At 46.7% G+C, this 21,735-nt stretch overlaps 1 protein-coding gene across 1 annotated transcript in view; it reads right to left on the bottom strand.

Annotated features, from left to right (window-relative positions):
- Positions 1–13,353, bottom strand: part of RSPO4 (R-spondin 4) — a 32,381-nt gene extending 19,028 nt beyond the window's left edge. The window contains exon 1 of the mRNA XM_061125680.1: positions 13,275–13,353. Within this exon, the coding sequence (XP_060981663.1) occupies positions 13,275–13,353 (79 nt within the window). The remainder of the gene's footprint in view (positions 1–13,274) is intronic.
- Positions 13,354–21,735: the final 8,382 nt, after the last annotated feature.

Here is a 21,735-nt window from a genome sequence, read left to right as displayed (position 1 = left end):
CCATGGAAACCTGGGCATATGGCCTCACCTATCTGGATCCTACTTTCCTCTTCTATAAAACAGGTCCTATCTCCTGAGGTTATGGGTAATTAATGCACACAGATCACCTGGCACATAGTAGGTGCTCAAAAATGGTATGATGCCAGCAGGGAGGAGCTGAACAGAAGCAGGTAACAGAGGCACAGTATGCGTGGGGCTTTGTCTTGGAAACCTCTCGTGGTCCTAGGGTACTGTCTCTACCATACCAAAACCCAGTCAGTTGGAGGGACCCAGGCTTGCAGGACCTGGAAATCCCACACCCACTGTTAACTGGTCTGTTTTCTCATCTGCAAAATGGGGATTGTAATCCTTCTTATCCAGTTAAAGGCAGGATCAATGGCTAGAACCAAGACTAACAGCCACAGCCAGAGATGCTGATCTCTATGAGCTCCTATAGACCCTCTGAAGGACCAGGTCTGCAGAGGGGCAGAGCCAGGCCGATGCCTGCTGAATATCTACAGCATGCAGGACCCTGTGCCAGCAGGTCCTTCCGTTAAATCACTGCAAACCCATCACAGCCTTGCAAAGCTGGGCTGTAAACCCATTTTCAAGTATTGAAAACTAAGGTTCAGAAAGCTAAAGTTGTTGATCCAAATACTCACAGCAAAGAGTCAAGTGGGATGCAAACCAGTGCCCTAACTCCTAACTGCTGGGAGCTGCACGTCCCTGATGTCCTGTCAGCCCCTTCCCGCTGCCTCAAGCCTGGGGACTCTCCAAAGGCAGAAAAGTGCCATTGAAAGTCACACTTCCCAGAGCCCAAGACCCACAGAGAGCAGACGGAGCTGTGTGGTGCAGAGTCAGACAGGAGGAGGAGAGAAGAGGCTGCAGGAATGACCCAGTGGCCCTAAGCCTGAAACCACCTGCACTGCAGATGGAGCCCTCCGCAGCATCCCCAGACCTTCAAACTTCAAGTCTGCATTACTCACAAATGTCCTGAGTGCCAGCTTCTTTCTTTTTCCTTTAACAGGGAGGGGGCTGGAGGGAGGGTTATTGATGCAAGAGAATAAGATGGTCTACGAATTGAAACCATTCAGAGAAAGCAGCCCTCGCAGAATGTCAGCCATTGGTGGGGATGCTCTGTTCATGTGGAAAACATCAAGCCAACTCCCCCTAACCTGGGGCTAGTGTATCCAGCTGACACCTCTCCTATCCAGTCTGTTGGGCCTGCCACCTTCATCAGTCTGGGGCCCTCAAGGACAGAGTCTGACTGACAGCAAGGGTTTAATAGATGTGTACCGGCTGAAATGCAGTGACCCAGGGACAACCAGGAATGCAGGTGGACAGAGAAGAGTCACCTGCATTTGAGAGTTCCAGGAGTATCCTCAGGGAAGGCCCTAGGGCCACTGCATCAGGACTGAAAACACTTTCAAGGAAGAATCGCTCATGGGAAGGGTGATCTGCTCAAAAGACAGAGAATTGGGAACTCACATCCTTCTCATAAGACCTTCTTATGAGGATATTTTGTAAGATCAAATAGCTCAGACCATAAGGTAGAAAAATTCCACTCCTACCAAAAAACCTTCAAACCTTTTCTTGAACAGTATTATAAGTAACAATGTCTATTCTCCAAAGGACATACAAAGTTAGCAGCTGGGATAACAGATTAAAGAAAGATATCTTCCATGTCAAAACCAACAGGAGATTAATATGTAGGTGATACAAAGAAGTCTTATAAACTGATGGCTTCCCAGATGGCGCACTGGTAAAGAATTTGTTTTGCCAATTCAGGAGATGCAGAAGACATGGGTTCGATCCCTAGGTCAGGCAGATCCCCTGGAGTAGGAAATGGCAACTCACTTCAGTATTCTTGCCTGGAAAATTCCATGGACAGATGAGTCTGGTGGGGTACAGTCTATGGGGTCACAGAGTCAGACACGACTGACTGACTGAGCACACACATGCCTATAAACTGATGAGAAAAATTCAGGACACACAGGAAAAAAGTGGGCAAATAAAAACCACAGTAATATTTTTTAAAAAGAAATTAACAACCCAAAAAGTAAAATTAAAAGATTTAAAATAAAACATAATTTAAATTAATAAAAATTAATAAAAATAAAAATTAATAAAAATTTAAATTAATAAAAATTTTAAAAAGAAATTAACAACCCAAAAAGTAAAATTAAAAGATTTAAAATAAAACATAATTTAAATTAATAAAAAATAAAATTAATAAAAATTAATAAAAATAAAAAATTAATAAAAATTAATAAAAAATTAAAAAATAAAAAATAAAACTGATGAGAAAAATTCAGGACACACAGGAAAAAAGTGGGCAAATAAAAACCACAATAATATTTTTTAAAAAGAAATTAACAACCCAAAAAGTAAAATTAAAAGATTTAAAATAAAACATAATTTAAATTAATAAAAATTTAAAATAAGAAGACATTTTAAAACTAAAGATAAAAACAAAAAGCTTAGAAAAATAAAATGTAAGAATAAAATAAAAATACACTTGTAAATTTAAATAAATTGTATTAACCCCTTCTAAGAAAATTTGAGGGCAATTTCATTTGATAGTAACAACCATTTAGAATGCATCAGACTGATTCTGCAAAAATGTTCATCATATGAAATTCTTACCACGTTTGTTCATCTGAGTTTGACATTTCTTGGGAGAAAGATTAACATTTGATACAACCCTAATAAAATCATTTTTTTGACAAGCTGAACAAATCCACAAAAGACACTTAAAAGAAGTTCATATAAAGTATTTATTTGTAAGTGCCTAAATTCACTAATCTAAGGAGACATGATAAGCAAATTAGATATCATGCAAATAACACAGTTTATTAGCTTTTTACCCACAAGATGATGGCCAGAACAAAGACAGTAAATTATAAAGTGCTAAGGCACTATATATAAAACAGATAACCAACAAAGGTCTACGGGATAGCACAGGGACCTATACTTAGTACTTTGTAATGGCCCATAAGGAAAAAGAATCTGGGGGAAAAAAAATATATATATATATTTATATGTATAGCTAGCTGAATCACTTTGCCTTACACCTGAAACTAACACCACATTGTAAATCAACTATACTTCAATAAAAATAAACTAATAAAATACATTAAAATTAATAAAAATAAGATGCTTAAATAAAACAAAAATGAAAATTTTAAAATAAGTGAAGCAAATGTTAAGAGCAAAATTAAACATCAACAGTTTGTAACCATTTAAAATGGAGAAGGCAATGGCAACCCACTCCAGCGTTCTTGCCTGGAGAATCGCATGGACAGAGGAGCCTGGTGGGCTAATGTTCACGGAAGCACGAAGAGTCAGACACGACTTGAGCGACTAAGCACAAGCATTTAAAAAATAAGGAAAAAATAAGATAATACAAAATAAGAACATTATCAGCTCAACTGAAGCTGATAATGTGCTATGAATTAAGTCTGCTGGACTCACATGTCTGCCAGAAGCAGGCAAGAGGGGAGGAGGAAGGAAAAGTATGTCTGAAAGGCAGCATCTGACTGCGTTTTTCCAGCTGCTGTGGGCAGAGGGCAGGATGTCAGGCCTCATCATGGCCTCATCACATCATTTATATGTTTATAATGTGCGAGCAACACCCACACACTTCTATCTTCACTGCTATTCTCTGAGGTCCCCTTTCATAGAGGAGTGAACAGAGGCTCAGAGAAGGTGAATCACTGTGCTGTAGGTCACTTAGGACCTCCCTATCCTCTGAATCTGGGCTTCCCCACATAACTTTCTTTTGAAGAGTTAGGTCTGCCAAGGACTTTCAAACCCAGGCAGGGGCATGTCTGACGTTAGGGTGGAATGTCCTGGACACTAGAGTGAGCCAACTTTTCTATGATGCATGACTGGTATCACCATTTATTAGCACCTACTGTCTCCCAGGTGGGTTACATGCACAATTGTGATCTCCAAGACAATGCTGTGATGTAGATGCTACTATCATCACCATGTTACTGAGGGACAACACTGGGATTCAGCAGTGAAACATCTTCACACGAACATGGCAGTAGCTGAACTGGGAGCTGAGCCCAGGCCTGTCAGAGCCCAAATCCCGCACTCCCTGCCCGGCACTGGACACTCTTCACGGTCACCAGCTGAGCACGCTGTATGTGCTGTGGGTGACTTTTGTGCCCCATCTTGCAAATGAGCCACCAGCGGCCCAGAGGGGAGAGGTGACCTGCTCAACATCACTCAGCTGGTGAGCAGCAGAGCCCGTGGCCTTCGTGCCAGTCAGTCGACCTCCCACCGCTCATCTGGGACGTGCTGGAGACAGCCGTGCCTGCCTGCCAACAGCAGAGCAGGCTGCAGAAGAGCAGTTGTGACATTCCTTTCTGGGTGTCCCCACCCTGCGGATGTGGGCACCGCAGTCGGTCTGCAGGGAAAGTGGAGGCTTCTGGAGAAAGGGAGTGGTTTCCCTATGCGGTCTGGGTCCCCCAGGCTTGGGCATGCCTTTCTTCTGAGCTAGTGAAACAGAACCCCCCCCAATCCACAACGACCCAGAGAAGCCCCCACCAAGGGCCACAGAACAGGGGCCCCGTGAATCACACAACATTGTAAGAAATCATCCCAGGGCAGGCGGGGGTGGCCTGGCCTGAGGCAGCAGGGCCCAACATGAGTGAGCTTCACCCGTGCAATGGGAACCAGACCGAGCACTGTGGAACCCTGGAGGAACCCCCAGGGTGGGGCCGAGAGTGTGTGTGTCCTGGGTGGTGCTGACGGCTGCACGGAGGGGAGACAAAGGGGCTCCGGCCATGGAGACCTGGAGTGGGGGGCACATTCCAACCTCTCCCCATCCTGCTGAGTGACCCTGGCAAGTTGATAGCCCTCTTTATGCTTGGAAGGCCTCTGTAGAACAACAGGATCCAACCACCTTGTGGGCTGTTATCTGGGTGTACTGGGAGAAGGCCAGGCTGGGTGGCTATGGACCCAACCTTTGCAATCAACCACCTGGGTTTAAATCCTGGCTTTGCCAAACTTACTTGCCAAGCTAGTAGACTGGAACATATGAAATCACTAATATTTGGCTTTTTTCAGCCTATAAAAATGGCAGTTTCACATTCTTTAACTAATGCTCCTTTCTCTCTTAATTCAGTCTCCTCGTCTGTGAAATGTGGACAATAACATCCCTTTCCAGGTTGCTGCAAGGACTAAATAAGGCTGGGAGGCAACTGAGCTCGGTAATTGGAGTCTGGGCTCTGGGACTAGGAAGGATTTGAATTTGGCTGTGTGACCTAGGGAAAGTCACTCAACCCCTCTGTGCCTCAGTTTTCTCATACGTAAAATGGGGACAATAATAGTACCCACATCACAGGTTTATTAGGAGAATTTAGTCAGTTTATACGCATAGTGCCTGACATAGGTAAATAAAACAATACAGGTAACATCTGGCATAGAGGAAATAACCATAAAACAAAATAAAAAAGAGACTTTCTAAAAGCTTTGATGTGGTGAAAATCAAGTGCCTTTAAAGAAACAAATAAATGTTTTTAGGAACATACATGTGTGTGGACATACACATGAGGGGACATCCCTGGTGGCCCAGCAGTAAAGAATCGACCTATAATGCAGGAGACATAAGAGATGCGGGTTCCATCCCTGGGTTAGGAAGATCCCCTGGAGGAGGGCATGGCAACCTAATCCAGTATTCTTGTCTGGAGAATCCCACGGACAGAGGAGCCTGGTGGGCTACAGTCCATGGGGTCCCAAAGAGTCAGACATGATTGAAACGACTGAGCACACACACTTAACCCGTTCCTTCTGGCCTGTTGAGGTGTGTGTCCCCATGAGAACCCTTTGACACACATATGACGTGTGTGTCCCTGGGTGTCCACAGAACCTGGGGCTGTTCTATGTCCTAACAGTGTCCACAGTCTGGGCTCTGACAGAAGGACTGGCTTCAAGGACATGGCAGTTCTGCGTGGGTCCCAAGCCTCCACCAGGTGCCTCTCATGGAACCACACAGCCGGGCCACAGACCCTATATGGCACTCAGGTAACCCTGGAGGCCCTTACGAGGCTCTTGGCCTCTGGTTACTAAGAAACCTCTGCAGAGCTGTGCAAGCCCTCTCGGTTGCACCCTCTCATCTAACATTTCTTCTGGGCCTGGGAGAAAGACAAAGCAGATGGAGCATTCCCAAGTGACACGAGAAACTGAGGCTCTGAGAAGCTCCAAACCAGACTGCAGGCTGTGGAGCAAGCTGCCTTCTTCTGCCTATCCAAGGCCACCCTCGCTGCCCCTGCCCCCTTTCCTGCATCCTCACCTCCACCCCGGCTGTGTGATTTTGGGTGAGGCACTTCCTCGGTTGAAGCTCCATCTTTTTTTTTTTACACAAACATGAGTCTCCAAGGTCTCAACTGGCCTTTTCAGCCCTAGCATTCCATCATTCGATAACCTTTCTCCAGAACTCCAGAGAGAAAATGGAAGTTGAACTGTTCTACAAACTGTGAAGAGCTATATGAATGAGCAGGTGGCTACCGGCAGCATTAGATGGACTTTCTGGAGCACTCTATAGTAGGCGGGATCTGCTCTCATGGTTATGGAATCAGGAACATTGGCTATGTGACCTTGGATGAGTCGGTTTCCCTCTCTGAGCCAGACTGCTTCTTCTATAAAGGAAGAAGGGTAACCATATCCACCCGGCGGGGCTGGGGGAGGGTCCATGTGAAAGGAACATACAATGTCCGCCACTCGCCAGCTGCTTGGGGATGTCTGATGCAGAAGAACATTTAGACCCCGATGGATCATTCCATTTCCTGGGGCTATAGTCCACTTTGAGAAAAGAAAACATCTTGGGAAGGACATGGCCATCAGATTCAGGGCCATCAGAAACAAGCGTGAGGACAAATGTGTCGAGGGTGATTGCTATTTTAAAGGCAATTTAGCCTCCTGTTTGGAGCTCCAGAGCCAGACTTTTGGGGTTCACATGCCTACGGCTGTGTGACCCATGGGGCCTTCAACTCCCTATCTGCAATCCCAGGATTCCCTGGAACCCTCCTCTCAGAATTGTCTGGAGGACTGCACTGGGCTCAGCTGATACAGTGGCCTCCACACTTTTTGGACAATAGTAAAAATTACATTTTTATGTCAGTACACGTGCAGTACACAGAGTACACACTCACACACACCCATATCCATGTGCACACACATCTACATATGGGTACACACATGCACCCACACATTCACATATATATGTAAGCAAAAACCCATTTCTCAAAATGATTACTTAACATCTGTAATGCATTCTGATATTTTCCACGAAGGGGGTTGTCAAACTATGGCCCATGGGCTAATTTTGGGCTATGGTTTCTTTACGTATGGCCTGTGAGCTAAGAACGGTTTCATATTTTTAAAGGTTTGTTTAAAAAAAAAACAGGAAGAGTATGTCCTACAAAGCCTAATATATTACCTATCTGGTCCTTTGCAAAAAAAGTTTGCTGACTTCACTCTATTTTATTCTACTCTATACTGTTCTGTTTTATTCCATTCTACTCCATTTCAGCATTCTAAATGCTAGCTGCATTTACTAAATTTATTTCCCAGATCTGCTGAATGGTTGCAAACCTCAGTTTGAAAAGCTCTGAATCAGCGTGAGCTTCAGCTTTTTCACTAAATGGAAGGATGGAAAGATGGATGAAGAGACAGCGGACTAATAGATGGATGAGAGGAGGCAGGCGAACAAAGTGAAGAGGGTCCCCTTATCCTGTGACACCTCAGCTGAGCAACGTCCCACCTCTGAGTCTCAGATTCCTCAGCTGAGACGAGGGCCACCACCGACCAGCCTCTCTGGGCTATACTGAGAAGCAGCAGGATCCTGTCTGTGCCATTTTTTTTCAGGTTGGATTCATTCCTGACACCTCTAGGAAATGCTGAGCTCTTTGACAGCAGGGACTGGAGCAGGAAACTGCAACCTACTCCAGTATTCTTGACTGGAAAATCCCATGGACAGAGGAGCCTGGCTGGCTACAGTCCATGGGGTCACAAAGAGCCAGACACGACTGAGGGACTGAGCGTTGACAGCAGGGACAACGGGGCACGCCTCTGCTGTCCTTGTCAACACCGCATTCAGGGCCAGATCCCCAGCAGGGGCTCAGTAAACATTTCTTTGTGACGATGGTGACAGGCAAATGGCATCCGAGGCCCTCCATGACAGGATGCTGGAACTGTCTGCAGTCAGACCTCCACCCCCTCTGCCACACAGCCCCTTCAGCCCTTCCCACCGGCCAGACCTCCGCTCCACCTGCGAGAGTCCCCAGCGCTTATGCCACTGCTGCTTCCACCTGACAAATTCCCAAGACGTAGCTCTCGGATGGGGCTCCTCTCAGATGCCTCCTCATTGCCACAAGCCTCTCTCTGAAGATACTACCCTGGACATGCATGTGTCCCAGATGCAATAGATCAACTACTGTGAGAAAGGACGCCAGTAGCCCCCTCACCAAACAGTGGCCATGGTAGATGCAGCCACGCTCGACCTCCTCACTGAGCAACTGGGGATAGGGGAGGGATTGGAAGTCTTCATTTTCTTTATTTTCTCTCTCTGTGTGTGTCTTTTAGAACTGAGAAACATCTTAAGGATCTCCTAAACCAGCTCCTCTTCAGATGGGGAAAGTAAGCCTCTGAGAAGGGAAGACCAACAGAACTCAGGAGACATCTTCTCAGAATCATGTCAGACTGACTGGAATTTGAGCCTGTTTTACTACCAACCCTCCTCCTTGTATTGGGGGTGGAGGTCCGACTGCAGACAGGGCCAGCATCCAGTCATGGAGGGCCTCAGATGCCAAACTCCAATACTTTGGCCACCTGATGCGAAGAACTGACTCATTTGAAATGACCCTGATGCTGGGAAAGATTGAAAGCGGGAGGAGAAGGGGATGACAAAGGATGAGATGGTTGGATGGCATCACCGACTCAATGGACATGAGTTTGAGTAAACTCCAAGAGCTGGTGATGGACAGAGAGGTCTGGCATGCTGAGTCCATGGGGTCGCAAAGAGTCAGACATGACTGAGCGACTGAACTGAACTCCTTCTTGTAGCCCTTGGCAAGTCTCTGATGGGATTCACTTCCTTTTCTATGCACAGACTTCAGAGCCTCCAAAACTCTGGGTCCACCTCCCAACTCAGCTGTAGAGAGATCCTGGGCAGGTCTCTGCCTCTTTCGGAGCCTCCTTGTCTAGGAAATAGGAGTAATTCAGGCAACACCACAGTCAGACTTCATAGCCCACACGCAGAGTTCCTGGCACGTGCTAGCCCTAAGGGTCTCCTTTGCTGGCTGGGCAGCTGTAGGCTTATCTCTACCCAGGGGAGAGGGAGGTGAGATACACCTTGCTCTGTGCCCAGTCATGGCCCTGACCTGGAGACTAGAAACCCAGGTCCTCCTCTATCACGGCCTCTGCCCTGGGCACCTGCTTCTCTGTCTTTGGGCAGGGAACAGTGCTGCCTGTCTGGACATCCACACAGGGGTTCTCAGTTTGGAGACTTATTATATTCAGTCCACCTAACAGGCCTCTGGAGTGGGCACTGCCATAGTCCTTGTACAGATAATTTTCTTTATTTGTAAAGAAATGTCTATTTCTAGAGGCTCAGAGAGGGGAGAAGGGCAGAGGTGAGATTCAGTCCTCATGAGACTCCCTCCCCCCAGCCCAGGGAGCATCCACTCTGTTGTAAAATGAGGGGGAAGTGGTTGAGTCCTTATGAAGCACCTACTGTGTGCCTTTGGACACCTTTCTCTATGACTGTGGTGAATCGTCCCAAACGCCAGAGGTAGGCACAACCATTCCCATTTCACAGATGTGGAACCGTGAATTGGAGAAGGTATGTGGACTGCCCCAAATCACACATCAAGGGCAAGAGAGGGCCCTGAATTCCAGAGCTCCTCCCTCTGCCCTTTGCTGCCCCAGGTCCAGAAGGATCTAAAGGCACCATGTGAATGCGGGGGACACTTGCATCCACAAGGCCCCTCCCTGGCAGGCCGTGGAAACTGAGGAAAGTCAGGCATAGCCCGTCTTCTCCTCATTGCCTAAATGAAGCTCCACATCAAGGCAGGGTTACAGACCAGGACCCCTCAGCCAGCCAGACTGTCCTATTGCCGGGACACCCCAGCATGTTTCGAGAGAAACGTCCCCATCTGGTTCTGATTCATTTATACTTAATTAATCAACATGTTGTTTTGTAAGAGTCACTTGAGATCTGAGAACCATTCTCAAGCCTTTTCTTTTCGTCTTTCTTGTCTTGGAAACAGAAAAATTAGGTTTCATCAAAAAACAGTGATGTTGGAGCTTGACGAAGCACGGGTCTGTGGGAGCCAGGCCCTGAGGGTGACAGCTCAGCCTGGGCGGCTGCTGGGCCCAAAGAACGTTCCTCTTGGCCTTGAAGAGCAGGTCAAACGCTGGAGGGGAGGTGGGAGAGGAGGAGGGAAGGGCATCCCTCCACACTAGCTACTCCTCAAGGGCAGGCCCCAGGTCCATTTACCTCAACACTCCCAGATTCCCCAACACAGAGCCTGGCTCGGGGTCTGCCCTGTAATGCTTATTGAATGAGCAAGGGAAAGAGAGAGAGGAAGGAAAGAAGAAAGGAAGGAATTAAAGAAGGAAGGTGGGGGTGGGAAGGAGGGGAGAAGAAAGGAGAGGAAAGGAGAAAAGAGGCATTGCTAATATCTAGGTCTTCAGGACACATTCTCCTGCCAAAGTTAGACCAGAATGTCAAAGCTGGGAAGACCCTCGGGGATCTTGTGTGGAAGTTTCCAAGCAGCTGTCTTGTGAAAAATGGTTGCTAATCTGTAAGTGGTTTGGGAAAGGTCCTATTCTCTGTCCTCCGCCTCTTTACCACGAATGCTCTGATAAGTCCCACCATCAAGAAATCTGCTAAAGCCAGCAAAGCTCAAAGTTATTTGGCCAAGACTCCTATGACCACCTTGCAGAATAGGTTACAGGAAGCTTTCTGCTACCGCCCTACCTCCACCCTAGTGCCAATGGGGAAACCAAGGCTGTGGGTAGGAGGTAGGTTGGGGGAATCCACTCACCCAAAAGGAGTGGGGGGTGGGGTGGGACTGAAATCCAAGGCTATCTCCATTGCACCTGACAGGTAAACGGAGTCACAAAGCCTCTCTCTGAAGATGCTGCCCTGGACGTGCATGTGTTCCAGATGCAACAGATCAACAAGCATAGGGAGGGGTGCCAGTAGCCCCCTCACCAAACAGTGGCCATGTAAGGTGCACCATGCCCGACCTCCTCACTGAGCAAGTGGGGGTGGAAGAGGGACTGGAAGTTTTCTTCTTCTTGATTCTGTATGTCTGTGTGGCATGTGTTTTAGAACCGAGAAGCTCTTCTAAACCAGCTCCTCTTCAGAGGGGGAAATTGAGACTCTGAGAAGGGAAGGAAGACCAACAAAGTTCAGGAGACATCTTCTCAGCATCATGTCAGACCGGCTGGGATTCAAGCCTGCTTTGCTACTAACCTGCTGGGCAACCTTTCTCTCTGAATCTCAGTATCCTCATGCAGAAAATAAGCATCCCCCAACCCCCCATCCACCCACCCCGGGCTGTTGTGAGTGACCAATGACATGACAGGCAGGAAAGGAGAATGACTACTGCATTTGGCTACTCACTTAACAGACACACTAACTCACTGAGTCTTACCCACATCTGCCCTGTGAGTTGGATATGAAGATCATTATTCCTATTTTAAAGAGGAGTTACTGAGGAGAGAGGTTTTTAAAATCTTTTATTTTTTTGGTCTTTCTGAGAACTGAGAAAATCTTAAAGAGCTTCTAATCAACTCTCAGATAGGTAAACTGAGGTTCAAAGAGGCAAAGTGACGTCCCCAAGGTCACTCAGCTGGTAACTGAGGAAGCAGAGATTTGAAAAAGGTAGGCTGACTCCAGAGCCTATGAGCTTTACCATAAAAGGGCCGTTCACAGAGCATTGCCCCCATGAAGTCGCAGACTCCCCCCAGCTCACCTGAAGCCTACCCGCCTCTCCGTTCCCTGGACCCCTCTGTCTAGTCACGCCTGGACCTGGAGTCCTTCAGGCCTCAGTCTCTCTGTCCCACCCAAACCCACCCCTCCATTCTCCCACAACCACTTTCCGCCTCCTGTTTCACTCTAGGAGTGATTTTGTCTATTCAGGGTTTTTTACTAAAACGGATTAGAAGCCCCCAGAGAGTAGACTCTTGTTCTCTTTCCCATGTAGCCTTGCTCAAACCTAACACCGGAGCTGGAAAGAAAGAAGACACAGGGTCTTATTCACCTGCTGGTCAACTTAGCAAAGTTAATTAGCCTGTCTGAGCCTTGGCACCTGGCTCCAAGAATAGGATGATCCCTATGTCACGAGGATGTGGTGGGGACTCCCTCCGTGCGTGGAAAACCCTGGGCACAGAGGCTGGCATTTGGCCCTCAACTCTCAGGCTGCCAACTGGACAGAGGTCAAAGGGCTGCCGGCTCAGGTGTGGGACTCGCTCACCCTCCTCAGCCCCACAGGCTCTGCCAACCCTGGCTCTGCAGGGACAACCTCAAACTCACCTCCAGGGACATTCTGACTCCCGCAGGGAGGGAACATGGCGAAGAGCCCCAGGGTGAGAGTGCAAGGGGCCCCTGGCTTTGTGCCCCAAGTACCTTTATAATCTGAACCTTGGTTCATCCTCTTAGTGGCCCTAGGAGGTCAAGACGGAAAAACCAAGGCTCTTGGAGGGTGTAGATGTCTTCCAGGTCATCCCAGAATAAATGTCGTCAAACCCGTCTCCCTGAGCCCACGCAGCTCAGGCCCTCACCCAGGGGGAACCTACCAAAAACTACTGCCTTCTGGAAAGTCACGCAGAGATTCAGGGTCTATACTGGGGCTGAGACCGGGGCATCGGGACTCCCAGCTCAGGGCTCTTTACCTCACCTCCTGGCTCAGTACGGATGCTCGGGATGATTTCTGAGCCACTAACTCTGTCCTCTAGTCCCTTCCACCCCTAGCCTGTGTCACCTGAGGCTTCTTGTCTCTGCAAAAGTCACTTTCCTTTCCCCCAGCAATACTATTATTAGAGGCAGTGGGCGTAAGGAGCCAGCCCTGCCAGCTCTTTCCCTGGAGAACCTTCTTGGTCCAGCTTGCCCCACAGTATCCTGGGCCCTCAGTCTCCTCATCTGTAGAGTGGGGTTGGCAGCAGTCCGGAAGAGCTAACGGCTTGGGGCGCGGGGCACCAAGCAGATGCCCCCATGGCCACCCCTCGACTATCCTGCTGCACTGCCCGGCCATCCTGACGGCTGCCCCTCATACCTTGCTTCTTCCTTCGATTCAAGGGGAGCATGTCCACGGCGTGGGCGACAAACAGCAAGAGGCAGAGTGGCGCCCGCATCTGGGCAGCCTGGTCCAGGCGGGCGTGCGGGGCGCCCTGGAAGCACCGACGACCCAGCGGCTACCCTGCGGCGGCGGTGCGGCGGGGCGCAGGGGCCGATCCCGGCGCATCCGCGGGCGTGGGGTCAGTCCCGCCGCCAGGGACCCGCCGTCCGCCCAGGGCCCGGCCTCCAGGTCGAGTGAGGGCGTCGGCAGAGCCCGGACGCGGCGGGCTGGGAGGAGCTGGCGCTTCGGGGGCGGCGCGTTAACCCGCTAGGGGCTGGCGCGCGGTGGGGACAGAGGGGGTCGCCAGGCCAGGGGCCGAGAGGTCGGTCTGTCCGGCTGTGAGCGCTCTGGCGTCGTTCCTGCACTGCCCCGTGGCGGACACAGGTATGGTCCCCCATGCCACACACACAGGTACAGACGCTCAGACGCCAGGTGCCTCTGTCCTGCTCTCAGCCTCTCCTTCCACCCCACTCTCTGCCTCCGATTTTCTTTTTCTTCTTTCTCCTAAGCCTCAACGTGACCAGCACCTCATAAATTCACCAGGGAAGGGGCCCGGGGCCTGGACTGTGTTTCCTCCAACCTTATCTACAGGTTGGGAGCAGCTGGCCCAATTTTAACCCTTTCAGAGTCAAATTCCTCCTTCTTCCCAACAAAGGGTACCTTTCTGCCTCCCGCCACCCTGCCCACTGAAAACTGTAACAGTAATTAATAATACTGCTTGTCACTTTTGAGGCCTATGTGCTTGGTGTTGTTCTAAGCACTTTATACAGAATACAGTCTTCAAAACAACCCAGTGAGATTCTGTTCTGGTTAACTCCACTTTACCGGGGAGGAAAGGGAAGCTCAGAGAGGCTGAGTGACTTATCTAAGACCACACAGCAGGTCACTGTTCTGTCTGGGTCCTTGTAGCTACTACTAGGGGAACTTACCTTGACTGTCTGTTGCTGAACCATTGTTCTTCCTTTTACCTGTGTGGTAATTTGATTAAAAAAAAAAAAAAAGTAAATGCCCGCATCTCTTTCTCCAGTCCCTTATTTTCATCCTTAGTGAGATCCCCGGTGCAATGAGGACATGTCAGGGGAAGAGAAACACAGAGAGTGAGGCCTCTCTGCCCTGGCTGGTCTTCTTCAATAGGGTTCCATGAAGACCAACAAACAACCTAGTAGGGGTCTGGGTAGAATGTCAGAGCCATCCCTCCCGGTGGCTCTATTCTACAGATGGGCCACTGAGGCCTCGGGATGAGTGGTGCCTAGGCCAGGAAGCCCAGAAAATCTAGGGCAGAGGTGGGATGGCCTCAAAGTGTCCCAGTGTGGTCCCCATCCACCAGAGCCTACCAAGTCCTCTTGTTCACACCTCTTTGATATACGCCTTCCCCTCTACCCCTCCTTTCACCCCTTTAATCTCAAAGATCTCAACTCCTTGCAGTATTTCACAGATGTCTCCAAGTCTCTCACACCTCTCAGCCTTTCATGAGTGATCTCTTCATGGAATGTTGGCCTACATTCCATCCCCCTTCCCTGCTGAGTAATTCAGGACCCATCCTGTATATACCCTTCATCCAGGAAGACTTCCCTGATTCTCGGGCCAGTCCAGGGCCTCCTCTGGGCTTCCACAATCTCTCTGTCACAGCTTGGATCACATGCGGTGGTAACTATAAATGTGTCTGTCCCTTCCTCTGAATTGTTAACTCTTTAAGGCCAGAGATGAGGTCGTATCCAGATGCCGGAACCTGGCTCATGCTGGACACAGAGGAGGTATGCAACATGTTTGTAGAATGAATGAATGAATGAATGAGTTCTTCAGATGCAAGGGTCTCTCAGCTTATACATGGAATTTGGGTATGCAGAGAAATAAGGTGACCCTAGAAGATCAACCTTTAGGAAACTGGAGAGTCAGCCCCTACCCATCCAGGTGGCTCAGTGGTATAGAATCCACCTGCAATGGTTCAATCCCTGGGTTGGGAAGATCCCCTGGAGAAGGAAATGGCAACCCACTCCAGTATTCTTGCCTGGACAATCCCATGGATAGAGCAGCCTTGTGGGCTATAGTCCATGGGGTTGCTAAGAGTCGGACACAACTGAATTACACACTGCCTGGAAAATTCCTGATATCCTCAGGGCCTGTCTCCACTCTAGGTTACCTCCTCTGAGGGGCCCTGTCTGACTACTCCAGACAAAATAGGATGCCTGTGCCCTTTATCTCCTGGTCCTGTTTTAATGCCTGTAGTACCAAGCACCACCAGGCCTGTTCATGTTTGAAATTTGCTTGTTTGTGAGTTCCATGAGGGCAGGAATCTTCTATTTTATCCTTGCACTGGATACATAACTGCTAAATAAATATCTGTGAAATGAATAAAAGAATGAAAAAATGAATGAGTGAGCGCCCACTCATCCCTTGATTCATTGTGGGACCTCAAGTACCTCCTGTTCTCTCTCTTGGCCTTAGTTCCCCCATTCATTCAGTGGCACAGATGAGATTTTGTGTTTTCTTCTGATCCTTTCAGAATTGGTATTTCTAGGGTTCTAAGAGCCAGAATTCAGGCCCCCACCCAGCCTAGAGCTGCTCAAAGGGTCTTGGGTTCTCTGTAGCTGTAGTGGGGAGGGAGTCTGGGAATCCCAGTCTGCCATCCAGCCACCCTCTCCCAACACAGGGAGGACATCAGGGTCAGTGGTGCTGATGGCAGAATAGGAGGTGTACACACCAGGAGCCGTCAGTTAAGGAACTACTGGATGCTGTCACAAGTAAGTGAAGCTGGATATAATGGCTGCACTGCGTTATGCTCAGAGTGTGTATTCCTGATCGGCAAGTCCTTCTTTGCAGGAGAGCCAGGACCTCAGTTCCTTCCAGCTTGTGCTGTGGTCTCTTTTTTGTTGCTGTTTAGTTGCTAAATTGTGTCCAACTTTTTCACAACCCCATGGACTATAACCCATGCCTCCTGCATTACAGGAGGATTCCTTACCACTGAGCCACTACATGGCTTAAAGCTCACTGTGGAAGGGGCAGGGCATGGAGGACCACCTATGGGAAGTAAAGAGCATGTCCTTCCGTATCTCATTGGTCAGAACTCAGGCATGTACCCCATATACCTGCAAAGGTGGCTGGGAAATATAGTCTAGCCATGCCATGTGCTAAGGAGGAAAAGCAAACGTTTGGTGAATCTCTGGCCAGTTTGCCCCATTGGGCCACGCTCACCCCAGTGATGTGGTGGCTCCTGTCTGTATCACTTCGGGCCCCTATGAGCTCTTCTTTCTAAGCAGCCAGACGACCTGGCTCTTCTTTCAGGTGCAGCCCAAACTCCTCCTCAGAGCAGCAAGGGCTGCTGGATGGCTCCTGCTTGAGTGACTAACTGTCCTGGTTTGCCAGGGATTGAAGAGATTTCTGGGATGCAATTTTATCTCATGTACAGTTTCCTGTAACCATCACCACATCCAAATACCTAACAGGACTATCACAACACTCCCTTATTCATGCCGTTCTTTGGGGCCGCACCCACTCCCTCCCCTCCACCCTAATCCTTAACAAACCACTAATCTGTTCTCCATTTCTATAATTATGTTGTTACACTTATGTTATATAATGGAATCATGCGGTATGTGTCTTTTTGAGACTGGCTTTCTTCACTTAGTATAATTTCCTTGAGATTTGTCGAGGTTATTGCATGTGTTGATAGCTGCTTTTTACTGTTGAGCAGTATTCCATGATATGGATGTTTTATATATTTTGCTTAGGCATTCATCCATCTAAAGACATTTGAATAATTTCCAGTTTGGGGTTAATAAGTATAAAGCTACTATGGACATTTGTGTACAAGTTTCTGCCTATCTTTGGCAAATGTCTGTGAAGGTCAGACATATTTGCCCATTTTAATTAGATTTTCTTAATTGTTGGATTTTAAGAATTCTTTATACTATATGTTATTTGCTAACATTTTCTTCTAATCCGCAACTGGTCCTTTCATTCTCTTGCCAGCATCTTTCATAGAGCCAAGGTTTTACTTTTGATGAGGTTCACATGATCAGTTTCTCTTTTTTTCTCTAAAAGTCTTACAGTAGTGGTTTGTTGATTTATTTATTATTTTTGGTTGCACTGGGTCTTCGTTGCTGTGTGCAGGCTTTCTCTAGTTGCAGCAAGCCAGGGTTGTTCTTCATTGCCGTGCACAGGCTCCTCATTGCAGTGGCTTCTTGCAGAGCAGAGGCTCTAGGAACATGGGCTTCAGTAGTTGCAGCTCACGGGTTAAGCTGCTCTGAGGCCTGTGGGATCTTCCCAGACCAGAAATCAAACCCGTGTCCCCTGCATTGGCAGGCTGATTCTTAAGCACTTTACCACTGGGGAAGTCCCAGGTTTACCTTTTATGGATCATGCTTTTGGTGTCAAACCTAAGAACATTTGCTGGTCCCAGGTCTCAAATATTTCCTTATTTTTCTTCTAGATGTCATATTGTTTTACATTTAAGTCCATAGTGTATTTTAAATTAATTTTTGTATAAAGGGTGAGGTTTAAGTCAGGGTTCATTTTTTGCCTATGGATGTCCGATTACTCCAGTATGATATGCTGCTGAAAAGACTGCATTACCTCCATTGAACTGCTTTTGCTCTTCTATCAAAAATTAATTGGGTATATTTATATGGATGTATTTCTAGGTTATCTATTTTATTCCACAAACTGTGTTGTCTTGTCTGCCAATACCAAGAGTATGGTAGCTTCATAAGAAATTTTGAAATTGGGTAGACTGATCCTACCCATTTTATTCTTTCTCAGAGTTGTTTGAGCTATTCTAGTTCCTACACCTTTCAATATAAATTTTATAATAATTTTGTCTATGTCTACAAAAAATCTTGTTGAATTTGATCAGAATTACATTAAACATGTATATCTATTTGGGGAAAATTTATATCTTAACTATGTTGAGTCTTCCAATCCATGAATATGTGTCTCTCCATTTTTTAAGATCTTCTTTGATTTTTTTAAAAATCAGTGTTTGGGATCATTTTCAGCATATGTATGTGTGTGTATATATATATGTGTGTATGTGTGTGTGTGTGTATTTTATTAGATTTACACCTAAGTATTTCTTTTCTTTTCTAAAAAAGCAATTGTATTTTTAGTTTTGCTCCCCATTTGTTCATTCCTAACCTATAGAAATGCATCTGATTTTTAAAAAATTGAAATTTGGCTGATTTACAATATTGTGTTAGTTTCTGAGGTACACCAAAGTGATTTGGTTTTCTTATATATATATTCTTCATCTTGTTCTTTTTTTTATTATAGCTTATTATAAGATGGGCTTTTCAGGTGGCGTTAGTGGTAAAGAACCCATCTGCCAATTCAACAGACCTAAGAGACATGGGTTTGATCCCTGGGTCAGGAAGATGCCCTGCAGAAGGGCATGGCAACCCACTCCTGTATTCTTGCCTGGAGAACCTCATGGACAGAGGAGCCTGGCAGGCTATAGCCTGTAGGGTTGCAGAGAGTCAGACACAACTGAAGCAACTTAGCGCACATGCACACACACATAAGATACTGAATATAGTTCCCTGTGATATAAATAGGACACTGTTATTTATTTTTAAGACTTTTTTCTTTTTTGCTGTGCCATAATGCTTTTGGGATCATAGTTCCCTGACCAGGGATTGAACAGGCACGTGGTAGTGAAAACAGAGTCCTAACTACTGGACTGCCAGGGGATTCACCTATTTTATATGTTGTAGTTTATATCTGCTAACCCAAAACTCCTAATTTATCCCACACACTCCCTCCTTTCCCCTTTGGTAACCAAAGTTTGTTTTCTATATCTGTGAGTCTCTTTCTGTTTTGTAAATAAGTTTCACAGTAAACTTGTAAATAGATTTGTAAATAGATTTCACAGTAAGTGATGCCATATGATATTTGTCTTTTTCTATTTGACTTACTTCACTTAGTATGATTGTAGTTCCATTTATGTTGCTGAAAATAGCATTGTTTCATCCTTTTTTGTGATTGAGTAGTATACACGAATGTTGAATCAGCCTTTCCACCCTGGAATAAATTCTGCTTAGCCATGGTGTATGATTTGTGTGTGTGTGTGTGTGTGTGTGTGTGTGTGTGTGTGTGTGCATGTGCACACTCAGTTGCTCAGTCACATTTGACTCTTTGCACCCCTGTGGACTGTGGCCTGCCAGGCTCCTCTGTCCATGATATTCTCCAGGCAAGAATACTGGAGTGGGTTGCCATTTCCTCCTCCAGGGGATCTTCCCAACCCAGGGATCCAACTTGTGTCTCCTAGCATCTCCTGCATTTACAGGCAGATTCTTTAGCACTGAGCCACCTGGGAAACCTGTATAATTTTTTTTATATATTTCTAAAATCTACCTGACAATGTTTTATTAAGGATTATTGCTTCTGTATTCATGAAGGCTATTGATCTTGGTGCATTTTTGTGCACTGAGTTTGTCTGATTTTTGTAGTAGAATAACACTAGCACTAGTAGAACCAGAAGAGCAAAGCAGACCAGAATAGAAATGCAAGGGCTCTGGAAACCAAATGGCCATTGCAAGTACAGCCCCCCAAAGTAGATGAGAACCTATATGTATACCTAAACAGTGAAAGAAAATGCCTGCTAAAATTAAAGTTTTAAAATAGGCCTGCCTGGATGTAATACAACAGCCCAGATTTCTAGGATATGTAGAAAATTAACTGTCATACCAGAAACCAGAAAACCATAATTTGAATGAGAAAAGACAATTAACCAATGCTAATACCTGATGATTCAGATGTTGGAATTATCTGACAAGGATTTTAAAGCAGCCATAAAAAAATGCTTTGAGAAGAAATCATACATTCTTTTGAAAAAATGAAAATGGAAGATCTCAACAAAGAAATAGAAGTTAACTAAAAAGAACCAGAAAGAAATTTATAAAACTGAAAAAATATTTGAAACAAAAACTTTGCTAATAGAGTCAATAACAGAGTGGAGATACCCAATGATGGACAAATACCCCAGTTCCCTCCTTCAGCAAGTGGAGGAGCCTGAGGCATGGTCTACGCTGTTCTCCCAGAACTCTCCAGCAGGGTTGAGATCATGTTGTGCCCAGTGGTAATTGTCTTGATGATCCATGGGTTGCCTTTAGGTCCTGTTTCATTCATTCTCAGCCCCGTGTTTCCCAAGATCAATTCCCAAGTAAACTTCTTGAACTCCAGTCTGTGTTTCAAGGTCTCCTTCTCAGCAACCCAAACCAATACAGTATCTTACTAATTCTTCTGACCAGGTGTGCAGGTAAAAGCAATGCCTATTTCAGAGTAAATCTTCACTAATAATTTCCATTATCTATGCCTCAGTTTCATCATCTATAAAAGAGAGTAGGGCTTCCCTGGTGGCTCATATGGTAAAGAATCTGCCTGCAGTGCAGGAGACCTGGGTTTGATCCCTGGGTTGGGAAGATCCCCTGGAGAAGGAAATGGCAACCAACTCCAGTATTCTTGCCTGGAGAATTCCAGGGACAGAGGAGCCTGGTGGCCCACAGTCCATGGGATCACAAAGAGTCAGACACGACTGAGCAACTATCACGCATGAGAGGCACCCCAGCTTCTCCCACTGAACTTTGTCTTGTTCTCTTAAATCACAACCTCCGCAACAACCCCTGTCTTCCTTCTTCACTTGGGCTATTTTTTTCCCAGGAGAAGGCTAGCAGCCTTGGCCCTGGGGTGCTCAGGCAAACAAAGGCACTGCTTTAAGCCAGCACCACAACCTCCTCCTCGCCAACCCCAGTGGAATCACAGCCTCCATGGTAGGTTGGGGTTATTGTTTTTAATACCAGTGTGAAATAAATTGAAAAATTACCCATAAAATACAGGTTTTCAACAGCTGGCCTGAAATTTCTTTCCATAAACAAACAAGTTTAAAGAGATGCCTTAATGCCACCCACCAGCTCCTCCCCCAGTCTTTTATGTCCCTGTGTGGGAGTGGGGTCTGCTGAAAGTCTCGCCTCCCGGGCACAGGCAGGCCGCTGGGGGCCATGGGTCATCCCTAGGCCCTTTGCTAATGTGCATCTCTTACCCTAGCCTGTCTGCTCCATGAAGAACCTCTCAGACTCATCCCCCACCCCTAGTTCCCATACTGAGCATAGACTTGGAAGCCAAACTATCTAGGTTTGAAACAGAGATTTCATAAATATTTTTAAGCAAATTACTTATCTCTGCCTCTGTTTCCTCCTCTGAAAACAAGGATCATGTTAGTACTTACTTCATAGGGTTGTTTGAGGATTAGATTAAACATATATGAAACTCTTAGAACAGTGCCTGGCACAAGGCCACTCGGTGTAGCTGTTAGCTATTATTAGTTTTACAGGCAGAAGAGAAAGTAGGATAGAAGATGGAGTAGGAGGCTTAGTGATATTTAGATTTTCCACAGTGAGCCTTGTTT

This window comes from Dama dama, chromosome 23 (genome assembly GCF_033118175.1).
Source record: "Dama dama isolate Ldn47 chromosome 23, ASM3311817v1, whole genome shotgun sequence".
In the NCBI taxonomy this organism is placed as follows: Eukaryota; Metazoa; Chordata; class Mammalia; order Artiodactyla; family Cervidae; genus Dama; species Dama dama.
This window is presented reverse-complemented; position numbering and strand designations above follow the sequence as displayed.